The following is a 12,134-nucleotide window of genomic DNA, read 5'->3' on the forward strand; positions in this document are numbered from 1 at the left end:
ACAGCCGTAGCCGTGTTCTTGGAGATATTTGCAGCCGCCCCGGCCCACAGCCGTGGGGCTGCAGCCAGCCGCGGCTGCAGCCGGCCGGTGCAGACCTCTACTCAGCATACCCGCCGACCGGGGTGGGGTGGACCAGTGCGCGGCCGGTCGGCAGCCGTGACCTTGGGGCTGACCTTGCGGCGCCGTGGTCCAGTGGTGGCCGCCGAGTGACTCCCCTTCCTACCGGCGGCGCTCGCCAACATAAGAGCCTCCGAAACGGGCCCGAGAGCTGGGCGGTCCCAGCCGGAGCAGGTTTCAGGGGAATCGGTGGGGGAGGGACGGATGATGGGACCGACCCGGGACGGCCTGGGTATGACCGGTCTCCGCCCAACTGCGCTCCCGGTCTAATGCGCATCGGAAGCTTCGCCGCCATGCGAAATCCATTGCACGACATGGTGAGAACTAAACGGCAGACTTACCATTCTATAGTCATTTTGTGATCTCCATTCAACTATCCTAACATGTTCATATTTTCTCCCCGATCAAAAAAGAACCTTCCACTTTTATATCTGGTCACCATGTCCTCCGTAACGCAGCCTCGGACTGCGGTGGTGGGCGGACAGTGGACACCCGTCCACAACAGCCGCCACCCCATCCGCCCGCCGTGCTGAGTCGGCGCTCTGCCTCCCACCGTACCCCGCGTGACGTCACGACCCACGAGGCTGGCGCGCGGCGGCGCGGAGTACGGCCGAAAGGCGCGCTTATTGGCGGGCACGGCCGGCGGCGCGGCCAAGTTCAAGGGCACGCCTCGCCGGACCGTCAAAAACCACGTGTTCTGCGCGCCGGCGGCGGCCCAAGTGGTTCAGAACTGTAATAGAGCGGCTGGTTTATCCCAACTCAAACCCGCATGACTAGAGCGGATTTATCTATTACGAATCAATCTGAATAATGTATGATAGCATTGCCATTATGCAATGCATTCTGTGTTTGACTACATAATGAAATAAGGTCCTTAGAAAGCTTGTAATGTATAAATGAAAATGCAAAAATATGAAAAGAAGTTTCAGGTCTCTGAAAGTCACACTTCCGTGATTGTTGTGATTGTTCAACTGTGATTCAAGATATGCGCTCCCGAAAGTGAATTTTGGCAGTTAATACCAATTGTATGCGAATAAGCAATGCATCTACAGTAAATATCACAAGAGGCGATGTAATATTGAATTCTCCCAAATACCTTCTCAAAGAAAGTGTCATGGCTGAATCGCAGCTCTGCGACCGATCCACCCTCCAGCGCCATTGAGCTGTGGCGAGAGGAGTGCTCCCGGCTCCGTCGATTGGGCGACGCTGCCGACGCCCACCCGGCGGCGGCGGCGACGGGGGCGGGTGGGCAATATCGACCCCACATCTGGGGCACTCGGCCGCCGCCGCCGCCGCCGCCGCCGCCACCGCTAGCGTCCTCACTAAACAGTAATAAGACGTATCGATCGGAGGCGCAGAGAGGCTGCGCGCTCCTTCTGGGACAGAGAGGGAGAAACGTGAGCCCTTCCTGCAGGGGACGGTTGACCGGCGACAGGCCGTCCCTCCCAGCCAGCTCCCTCCCGGGGAGCGCCCCCCCCCCCCCGCTCCAATACTGACCAGCATCTCACCATACACGTCTCCTGCCTGTGCGGCTCTCTGGCGGATCTGATCCCAAGTCTCTCCCTCTGTCCCGAGCTCCTCTCTCGGGAAGGAGGGAGACGTCGGCCGACTCTCCGCGCGACCCCTCTCCCCTCGGGGCACAGCGGCGGCGAGCGGCGGCGCATGGCTGCGCCACAATGGTATCTCGCCTCGCAGCCAGTCGATCCGGGTGATTGTTGGAAATAACGGACGACCAGGGCTGCACGGACCGACTGACGAGGCACAGTAGCCAGTGAGACAACCAGTGATGTACTCGTAACATGCTCATCAAAGTGAGACAGTGTTGAACAGATGGGTGTCATGGTTTGTTTTTCTTTAAAATCCAATGTTTGCTAGGGAGATGAGAGACATGGAAGTTCGCTCACTGGGCAGTGGTAAATGCCGGCAAAAACGTTTCTTATGCCCGCATCAATACACACAGAAGCCCTTGAACGAGCTGCAGAGCCGAGTGGATCCGGGAACACCGGGTGTAATCAAAGACGAGCGACTTCTTTATGCTTGCCAACCTCTCGGTACGTCACACGGGAACCCCCGGTCAATCATCGCAGAAATGCTTCTCAGGGAATACCCAGCGTCGCAGGCACCGGCGGGCGACACCCACAAGCGATACATAGGATTTGCCCCATCTTCGATTGACTTGTGTTTGATATGATTGGTTCGCAACATTTGCCTATATAAAAATCAAAACGTCTGTACGTATGTAACGCGTCACTTCTCTTTGGCGGGCTGTTGCGAGGCGACGGTGCGGGCTGCGGGGTTATAAAAATGTGTAAAATATAAAAAATGTAAAAAAGGAAACAATGTACGAAAGTTAACTCCAGCGACAAATATTGATTTGACATTGCATTACAACTCAAGATCCATTGAAGATAGCCGTGAAATATCAATCAAAAACAATTCCATTCAGTGTCGCGCATTTTGAACTCATTTGAGCTCAACTTTGATCGTCCGTCACCATGTCTTACATCACGTATCACCTCGTTATTCATTACGGAATGCGTGCACACGCATCCGTCCCAAAGTGATCCAGCCTACTCCACGGGGGGGGGGGGGCTGCAGCAGGGGTCCTCCGGGAGGGGGCGAGAGGGCACGCTTAATGAGGTGCGATGGCGGCGCGGTGGCCGACTGCGCCATTCAGACTACCCGGTGCGCCGCGTTTGTCTTCCGGCCGTGATTCGGCCGTGGCGGGTTTCCGCGTCGTTACGCCGCTCATCTGCCGAACGGGGAGGGGTCGGGGAGGGCCCTCAGCCACCTCCTCCCAACGGGGAGGGATCGGGGAGGGTTGGTGGTCCTCAGCCTCCCCACTGCCCGACCGCCAGCCGCCGCCGCCGCCGCCGCCGTATCTACAATCTACATACGCTCCTCCATCTACTTGGATCCACATCTCACTGATGCCTTTGGCCTGCCGTCGCCATTGCTGCCGTTTGGGCCTCCCTCCGCCGCCCCCCTCCCCCATCTCCTCCCCGCCGCCACCCCCGCCGGCCGTCACCGAACCCCGATGCCATGACGGATGGCCGACAATAGTGGCGCGGCGGCAGTGGCGCGCATACACTGATGGCGGCCACTCCGGTGATATGAAGGAAACGCACCACCATCGCCCACCGAAAGGACATGGGCGCGAGCCGAAATTATTCCGCCAGACACAGAAATGGAAATATCAATACCTCTTGGGATAGGTGTCCTGGGATGGCTGGGGATCTGGGATGTGTCCTGGGATGTGGTCGGAATGGATACGCAATACGCGCACATTCGAAAGTACTCATAAGCTGTCTAAAAAATAATATTTAGCTTAGTTAATTAATTTAATTTTCAACATATCTGATTCTTATTCTCGATAGAAAGCATTTCTTATTTGCGCTAAATGCTGAACTGTACCGCACTTCTCAATAAAATGTATAATCATTGGCAGGCACGTTCTGCATATTTCTTTCTAACCTGAGGTGGTTCCTTCCGTGTACTTTTCTTCCAGCCTGCTTTTATGTTTGTTCTCCCTCCTTCTTTTCCTTCCTCCCATTTCTCTCTCTCTCTCTCTCTCTCTCTCTCTCTCTCTCTCTCTCTCTCTCTCTCTCTCTCTCTCTCTCTCTCTCTCTCTCTCTCTCTCTCTCTCTCTCTCTCTCTCTCTCTCTCTCTCTCCCTGCCGTCTCCCCAGGCGCCCATCTCCCGGGTCCCGGAGGGTCCTCGGTGCGCGGGCACCAGGTGTGGCCACTGCCCGGCGGCCGGTAAGGCGGTCCCCTGGCCGACCGGCCGGCCCGACTGCAGGTGGGACCTCTTCACCACCGCCGCCGCCGCCGGACGCACGCCGCGGCGCCCCCGCTTTCATACGGGCTTCCGCGGCCGGCACTGTGCTAATGTTTGGCAAGATGGATGTATTTCTACCCAACAGTCGACATGGATTCGATTCAAACCGATACTGGGCAGCGGGCTAATGGAATGGGGTGCGGGTGGCAGGCAGCTGCCCCGCGTCCCGCGCCGGCGTTTGGGAAATGTAACAGAGCCGAGAGAAAGGAATATGGCGTGCCGCTTCGTTGGAAATTTTTTTTTTCAGATTAATGGAAATTTTATGCATGATATTATCGCATCTGTAGATACAATTGTTGCATTATTTGGTAGGAAATTGGAAAAATCGGTAAATGAGTCACGATTCTTTTGCAGCGGCTGGAGCAATAAAATATCTTATGGCATTAGTTCAAAGTTAAATTCATCTTGATTTACTTTGAATGAATTGAAATTATACTATCCATTAGTTTTGTTGCTTGGTCTCCAGTTGAGGTCATTCGTCCGCACCCTTACCCGTCCCACCCCGGCACTACACTCGTAACTTGGTCTCCAGTGTGATGTGATGTGTCACATTTTGACGTCAGAGCGTGCCGACGATTGTGACGCGGCAGCTGCGCCGGCACCGTCTTGGCACAGGTGATTAATGTCCATCCCGCGACCACGGAGGACCAGTGTATTGAGACGGCGGGCCAGTGTATTGAGACGGCGGCCTGACCTTGCCCAGCGTGCCACCGCCGCAGCGCACGGCGCGCGCCAAACGCCGATCACACGCGACCGAAAACCGCCACAGAACTCGAGCTACTTGAATGATTAACCAAATCAGTTAGCCAAACCTTTCCCTGGCGAAGTGAGGGGAACAGTACATAAGACGCTCATGAGCTGTTGTGTGGTCTACAGATTCCGAATTCCACGAAACACGGCCTCCATCGATAGACAGCCCCGAATAGCGACAGCCAATAGTCATTGAGACCGGGGACTGTCATGGAACAACGGCTACCCCGGCAGTCGGATTCATACAGCGCGTTCAGAGCTCCGCGCCGGCCAGCGCGGGATGCTTTGTGGTGGTCCCGGGTCTGCGCGGGCGGCGGCGGCGGCGGGCACCTGGCGCGTCGCTACGGTGTCCTGTCGTCTAAACGGTCACACTGACTCGCCCCATGGACAGTGACTCTATGGGGAGTGCAATGGGAGATGGCGAGGTCTACATATGCTGAAGAGGATCGTGATTCGTAGCGCATCTTATTTAGTAGGGTTAGTTCTTGCCATGGGGCTCGTCATTAGGCGTGTCTTGTGCTGCTGTTCAGTGTGAACTTACCCCACAATATAATGTAATCAACTGCCTGGTGTCCTAATGACACCGAATTAATCTAATCGCCGGCGTCACCAGCGCGGGCGCCGGCTGGTGACCGGTAACCATCACCAGACCCGCTTCGGACGCCACGGGCTCCATCCGGTCCCTCTCCCCAATCGGTCGACAGACCCCACCGGGCCGGCCGGCACTCATTTCAGCTGCCGGCCGGCCGTATTCAAATGTCGTCCGGCGTCCCCCGGCGCCGCGCCGACCGGAGCCTTTCATCACGCGCGTCACACCTCCACGGCCGGCGACAAAGCGCGCCAGATTACCGACGCCGCGCGCGCGCGCGCGAGCGCACAGCCATGTTTGAATGCCATTAACCCCCTCGGCGACCCGGGGCCGGCTGTCAGCGCGCGTTGTTATGCGTTGCGAGGGCAGCGTCACCCCTTCTGATTTGCATAGACCCGGCGGACCAATCACGGGCGCCGGCCGGATGCAGCGCCGTGCCGATTGGTCGGCAGGGCGAGTTAATTATGGCTGCCGGCTGGAGGAGGGGGAGGGGAGGGGGCCGGATGGTCGGTGACCAGCAGGGGTGGACGCTAGAAGCGTGATGAGACTGCAGAATGAGATAGAGCCCCGGGCGACCGGAGACGGGAGCCAGCCCAGTGGGTCACAGAGACAGTATCTGCTGCTCGAGATTTGCTTTAAAAAATATTTGCGCGTTGATAATTTAAATAGCATAATCAGTGTGTTATGCAAAGACACCCAAGCGGAAATTGAAATGGAATGAATTTGTGTGGTAAAAAATACGCCAGTTAAAATGGCATAAACGCAGACCTTTAAAGTTGTCACCCATCCGAATTGTATATAAACATGTTTTCGGCTCTGGCGGTTTAAGAATTTCTCTCCATCTATGAACTAAGAATCCGAACATGAGCTTCTATCATCTTGAGTACACAGTTATCGAAGCGAGTTTAACCCTATTAGTGGCAGGGGGGTTGTTTTTATCCACCCCTCAGGTTTTTCGGGAATATCTCCGAAACCGCTGAAGCTACGATGCTGAAATTTTCTGACTTTTCCTAAAACTAAATTGGGCACATTCCCTGAAAATTTCAAGTTCATAACTTTACCAGGGGCGGCTCCAGAACACTGGGAATTGGGGGGTCCTATTCGTGAAGCGAGTCATTTGGGCGAAGATCACGATGCTGCACCAGTTTTACGAACAGTGAATGAAAGGTATCATGTGATAACATATACAGTTATTGTGCATCCTCTTTTGACACGTTTTTGCTATAATAGGCGGATCCAGGCGTCCAAAAAGGGGGGTTATGTTTTACCTCCCAACATAGGTGCCCTGACACCGCCTATGCATGACCAATACAATTGTAGTCGTTCTCTCATAAGAAAATTGTAACATAACAAGACCATTACCACCCTTTTTAGAAACAGTACCAACAAAAACCTTATTCACTATACTTTTTGTGTACCTCCAATCTCAATGATCTGTATCCGCCTATGATTTTTGAAAATGCATATTTTTAGGATCCATGTGAATTCCTGGTTCATTCTCTATCGATCGGCAAAAGTTGCGTTAAGATTGGTTCAGAAACCTGGCCGTGATAAACAGTCTAAAATGTATCTACAATTTGCCCGTTTTTACCCCCCTCTACCCCCCCCCCCCCTATTGACAATTTTTAATTTTTATTTTTTAGAAATGTAGATCACGTTGAGCGAAATCGAATGCCGTTTGAATTTTGAAAATCGGCCCATTTCATCTCGAGATATCAAGGGGGGTCGTAAACAGCCCCCCTGCCCCTAATTGGGGTAGCCAGGAGCCTGCCACTAATAGGGTTAACGTGAGAGTTGGACTGTATTTTTCAATGTCCTGCAAAAAGTCCTTCCCTCTAGCTGCAAAGAATTGATTACGTTCTTCTGTTGGCTGCAGGACTTCCATCTCAAGTCAATCGTTCCAAATCAGATGGTGTGTTGTCGCTTTGGAGCTCCATTTTTCGTTGAAGATGGACCTTTATTGCATTATCCCGCTGTCTCGGAAGCCTTGCAGCGTGCAACTCATCTGAGGCTATATTTGTACGGACGAAAAACCGGGTCGGTTGAGAGGATAAGGAACATCGTTACTGAGCGCTCGGCCAAGAAGCAATCGTGTCAGCTGTGAGCCAATAAAACCCCTCCCGGATCCGTTGCCCAACATCAAACCGGATACCAGACATTACCTACTGGCATTTATTACCGACCATGCTCGCAGTCGCTACAAACAACTCATCGTTTAATTGGACACAAATTTCCATTGGACTTGGTCTACATTGCGCTATGTGACCTATGAACCAGGATAACTGTCGGGTCAGTTATGGCAGAAGGCTAAGGTAGCATAATTATTAAATAAATAACTAAATAAACAAATGAATAAATAAAAAAGTAAATGTATGAATAAAGACATCTAGAATCAAGCGGTGGGATCGCGAGGTGCTGCCTATTCAGCCGCACACCAGGCGATTGTTTATTATTAATGCATCGCAACACTACAGCCTACATATCTCTCTACCGGAGACATCTATATTTTCCATTCGGTAGCCCATCTACCTCACTCCAAATCCTATCGGTCACTCACATAAATCCCATTTTTCTGGCCATAGCATCAGTTTCCAGCGGGGCCACACGAGCGGGCGAAATATTGTCTGCCGCACCACCACTCGCGATCTGGCGGCCTTCTCCAATAATCGGATTGTCTTCTCCCCGCCTCTGTCGGGCTTCTGGTGTTTTTGCCCCTCCCACCTCGATCGGGCTTCTATGCACCACCTATACGGCTATATTGTGACGGGTGATGGCCGTACTGATTCGCCCTGGGGTGGCTCCCCAGTGACACCCGCCGAGGGCTTCCCATAGCGTAAACCAGAGCTTTGGAAGCCCGATAGGCAGCCGCACAAGGGATCAATTGTGGTTGCTCTGCCGCGGTAAGCTGCTTTAGCAGAAGGCAAGACAATAGCAGAGCGACACGGGAAAGAAAGACGAGCTGCTTTGGAACAATCGAGTTTCGATTATTGCGCGCCGGACTCGTTCTGCGTACGATCTCCGGCAGCATCAGCTTATGTGAGGCAGGAGGCAAAGATACTTAGAACTGGCAATGTCGTTCTAAGGCACCGCTGGCACCGCTGGCGCAATATGCCTGTGGGCCCGCAGCTCGGGACAGGTCCCAGCGGGGTAAGGGCGCTATCCTAGACGCCCTGTGCTGCCTGTTTCTATGTGCCGGCGCCCGGCAGCTTGGGGACTGGCTGTCACTGACGCTCTGTGTAATGTTTCTGTGTGCCGGCAGCTCGGGACTGGCTGCCACTGAGTACTGACGCCCTGTGCTGTTTCTGTGTGCCGGCAGCTCGGGACCGACACCATCCGGTGGCGGTATGAAGGAGGAGGCCCCCGCCATGGAGACAGAGTCGGGCCGGCCGGGCGCCAGCAGCCCGCCGCCGGGGCCGCTGCCCGACCTGGGTCTGCTGCAGCACCTGCCGGCCGCCCACCTGGGCCTGCTGGGCCAGCACAGCGGCCTGCTGCCGCCGGCCGCCCTCCAGGCAGCGCTCATGGCCAGCCTCGCCGCCCAGCAGGCCAGCCACATGCAGTACCAGCAAGCGCTGCTGGGGCCGGCGTCGGCGGCCGGGGGACGGCTGCCACCGCACCTAGCGCCGCCACCGCCACACACCACCCCCGGGCAGCTGCTGGGCTTCCAGCAGCGGGAGGCGCTGCTGGCCTGGTCAAAACTGGCCGCGCAGAGCAACGCGGCCAGGTTCCTGGGCGGCTCGCCCGGCCTGCCACACCCGGCCAAGCTGGACGACTCTGGTATCCAGACGTCGCCCAAGGCTGAGCCGGCGGTGACCAGCAGCACCTTCCAGCAGCCCGGCTCCGGCCTGCTGGGACCCTACTCTCTACCTCAGGAGCTGGCCGGAGGAACCTCGCCGTCTCCAAACAGCGGGTCGCCTCCAGGCAACGGCACCTCCAGGGCATCAGAGAAGAAGACAAACGGTAAGGAGGGCGGGCGAGAAAAGGTCTTCGTCTGCCAGGTGTGTAACCGCAGTTTCGGCTACAAGCACGTGCTGCAGAACCACGAACGCACTCATACCGGCGAAAAGCCGTTCGAGTGCAAGGAATGTCACAAGCGGTTCACTCGAGACCACCACCTGAAGACGCACATGCGGTTGCACACGGGCGAAAAACCCTACCACTGCGCGCACTGCGATCGACAGTTCGTTCAGGTGGCGAACCTCCGGCGACACCTGCGGGTTCACACAGGTGAGCGGCCATACGCCTGCGAAATGTGCGACTCCAAGTTCTCCGACAGCAACCAGCTCAAGGCACACATGCTGATCCACAAGGGTGAGAAACCCTTCAAGTGCGAGAACTGCTTCGGCACGTTCCGGCGTCGCCACCACCTGATGCATCACAAGTGCTCGAAGGAGTCAGAGCCGGCACCTGTACTGCCCATGCTGCCACTCGGCCTGATGAGCTCTGAGCGCTCGCCGCCGCCCGCGGGTCTGCTGAGCTCTGAGCGATCGCCACCGCCGCCGCTCACCAGCGACGAGCTGGACGTCGAGGCCGACTCGGAGACTCGCTCGGAAGCGAGCAGCGGCGAGCGGCTGCGCTCGGGCGGCAGCAGCGACGACCGGCCGGTCGACGAGCACCGGCGCCGCGAGCGCAAGCAGAAGGAGACGCGCCGGCTGGTGCGGCCGCCGCCGCTCACATCCACCGTCACGTCGCCGTTCGCGCTGGGCGTCAGCGTCGGCGGCGCGCCCGAACAGACCGAGCCGGAGGACCTCAGCATGCGCCGCACCACCGGCAGCGACGAGGAGCCGGAGGAGCGGCGCCCTGACCCGCTGGCCTTCTCGGCCGACAGCAGCCGGGACACGTTCTCCGAGACGGGCGCCCAGCTCGCGCACACGTGAGCTTCACCAGAGATGTTGCAACCAGCCGCGGCCCTGCCGCATTCACGGGTATTTTGTTGACAGATGCGCATGTTCCTAGATTCTACCTCACACACCAGTCGCGGGCTGAGAACGCCTGGTTTTCCGAGCAGGGTTGGGAGCGGGATCGAGCCGCGAACGAGCCCCTTTCTGGGGCTGCTGATTAGAGTGCAGTCACTCCGCGGTGGAAGGACACTCGGCGCGCCATTTTCGCCCCAGTTTCCCTATGCGCCGGTGGCGTCGGCCGCGGCACCCCCGAGCTGTATCGATTGAGCCCCGGGGAGTTGGGAGACGCTGGCCGCCATCGGCCAGCTGCGGCCCGGCCCAGGTCCGCCGGCCATCAGTCGTCCATTACTCATCGTGCGCCGCCGATCTGACGGCCCGTTCGCGTTCTCGTTCTCTCTCTGGTGCGCCGTCGGCCGGCCGGTCCCTCTGCGTCCGACGGTATTGCCAGTTAATCGATCGGGCATTATATGCAGGGCAGCGGCGCAGCGGTGGCGGCTGCGGCGGCGGCTCCGTGGGGACCCGCCGCCACCGCCGCCGCCGCCGCAGCCTCCGGCGCCGCTTTTTCGCAGAGCACCGGGAGGCCCAGGGCACTTTCTGGCTCTCGGCTGACCCGTTAATAAATAATCAGCGCCGCCGCACGACTTGGGCACTTGCTGTCGCCGTGACGCGCCGCCGATGACGCGGCCGGCGCCGGGACCGCACCGAGCCACCCCAGCGGCCCGCGGCGGTGCTCACCCGGCCGAGAGGTTGTTCACCCGGCCTCGAGGACGGTGGCGCGCATCCTGGCACGCACACGCACACGCAGCGGGCGGTGAAAGTGGCCGCGTGGCTCCTCGGCCGCTGACCCGGCCGGCGCGCGCTATTTTCGGCGCCGGTTGCTGGCGCGGGCGGAAGTGTTACGCGCGTGTGCGTGGGAGCGCGACCGGTCGGCCGGTGGCCGCACCCCGCGGGACGCCGCTCCCACCGGTCGGGCGGCGCCGCCACGCACAGGTGTCAGCCGCGCACGCACAGAGCACAGAGAGCAGCGACTCAGTGGCGGGCCAAAGTTCAGCTGCGGCGCATTTTCGATGGAGGCTTCAAATTTCGAGAAAAAAAAGTAGTTGGGCCTGGCGCGCATTTGAGTCATATTTCTTTGAAGAACTTCAAGCCACATAATTCAATTGGAAAACAACGTAAAATCCCACATCAAAACGTGCCAAAATCGAAATGCGGTAGCGTCTCCCAGCTCCCCTCTTATGTACAAAATTCCCACTGGATACAGATAGTTAGCAGACCTAGTCTCAGCGGTGTGAGCGAAGCTTCCAATGGGGACGGAGCTGCTCGGCGGAGCTGTGCCAGCCAATTCCAACCGCTCAGGGAGGTGGAGTCAAAAACAGTCAGTGCGCTCGCCGCGGGCTGTGCGCGTGCAGTTGAAAAGACCGCCAGCGGTTAGGGTGGGTAATGGTATTTAGAGCTGTTCGTGACGTCATTTGCAGTGTTGTGTCCTGTCGAGTTGTGAAATGGTGACAAATTATCACACTTTAAAGACGGCAATATTAAAACTTCTTGAGATATCACCAGCTTTTAGTTATTTCGCATCTACCTCCCGCTCAGACCGGCTGACTGCAAACACCTTCTTGTTTTCCAAAACACAATCCATTTTCATAGCCACGTAACATTTTCGTTGCGCCTTCCCCGCGGTTCTCGAGAAGGACGACGCTGGGTTCCGGCGCCGCGGCGCCACGTCCTCTGTCTAGTTAGTAGGTGTTCCCCGGTGTTCTGTGTTCCCCGGCCGGCGCCGGCGCGGGGCTGGAGCTCGTGCAGTACGCTGTTACGTGGTGTCGTCGCGTCATGTGACTATAGTTGTGCGCGCTGCCGTGACGTGTGGTCTGTGTGTATGTGTGGGTGTGTGCAGGTGTGTGTGGGTAAGACGGAGGCCAGTGTGACCTAACTGATTACGGGTT

At 57.1% G+C, this 12,134-nt stretch overlaps 1 protein-coding gene across 1 annotated transcript in view; it reads left to right on the forward strand.

The window, feature by feature from the left end:
* LOC122364030 (protein krueppel-like) overlaps positions 1–11,593 on the forward strand; it is a 43,472-nt gene extending 31,879 nt beyond the window's left edge. Inside the window, exon 3 of the mRNA XM_043334031.1 lies at positions 8,610–11,593. Coding sequence (XP_043189966.1) covers positions 8,638–10,167 — 1,530 coding nt within the window. The 5' untranslated portion in view covers positions 8,610–8,637 and the 3' untranslated portion in view covers positions 10,168–11,593. The remainder of the gene's footprint in view (positions 1–8,609) is intronic.
* Positions 11,594–12,134: the final 541 nt, after the last annotated feature.

This window comes from Amphibalanus amphitrite, unplaced genomic scaffold (genome assembly GCF_019059575.1).
Source record: "Amphibalanus amphitrite isolate SeventyFive unplaced genomic scaffold, NRLGWU_Aamphi_draft 000652F_arrow, whole genome shotgun sequence".
NCBI classification, from domain to species: Eukaryota; Metazoa; Arthropoda; class Thecostraca; order Balanomorpha; family Balanidae; genus Amphibalanus; species Amphibalanus amphitrite.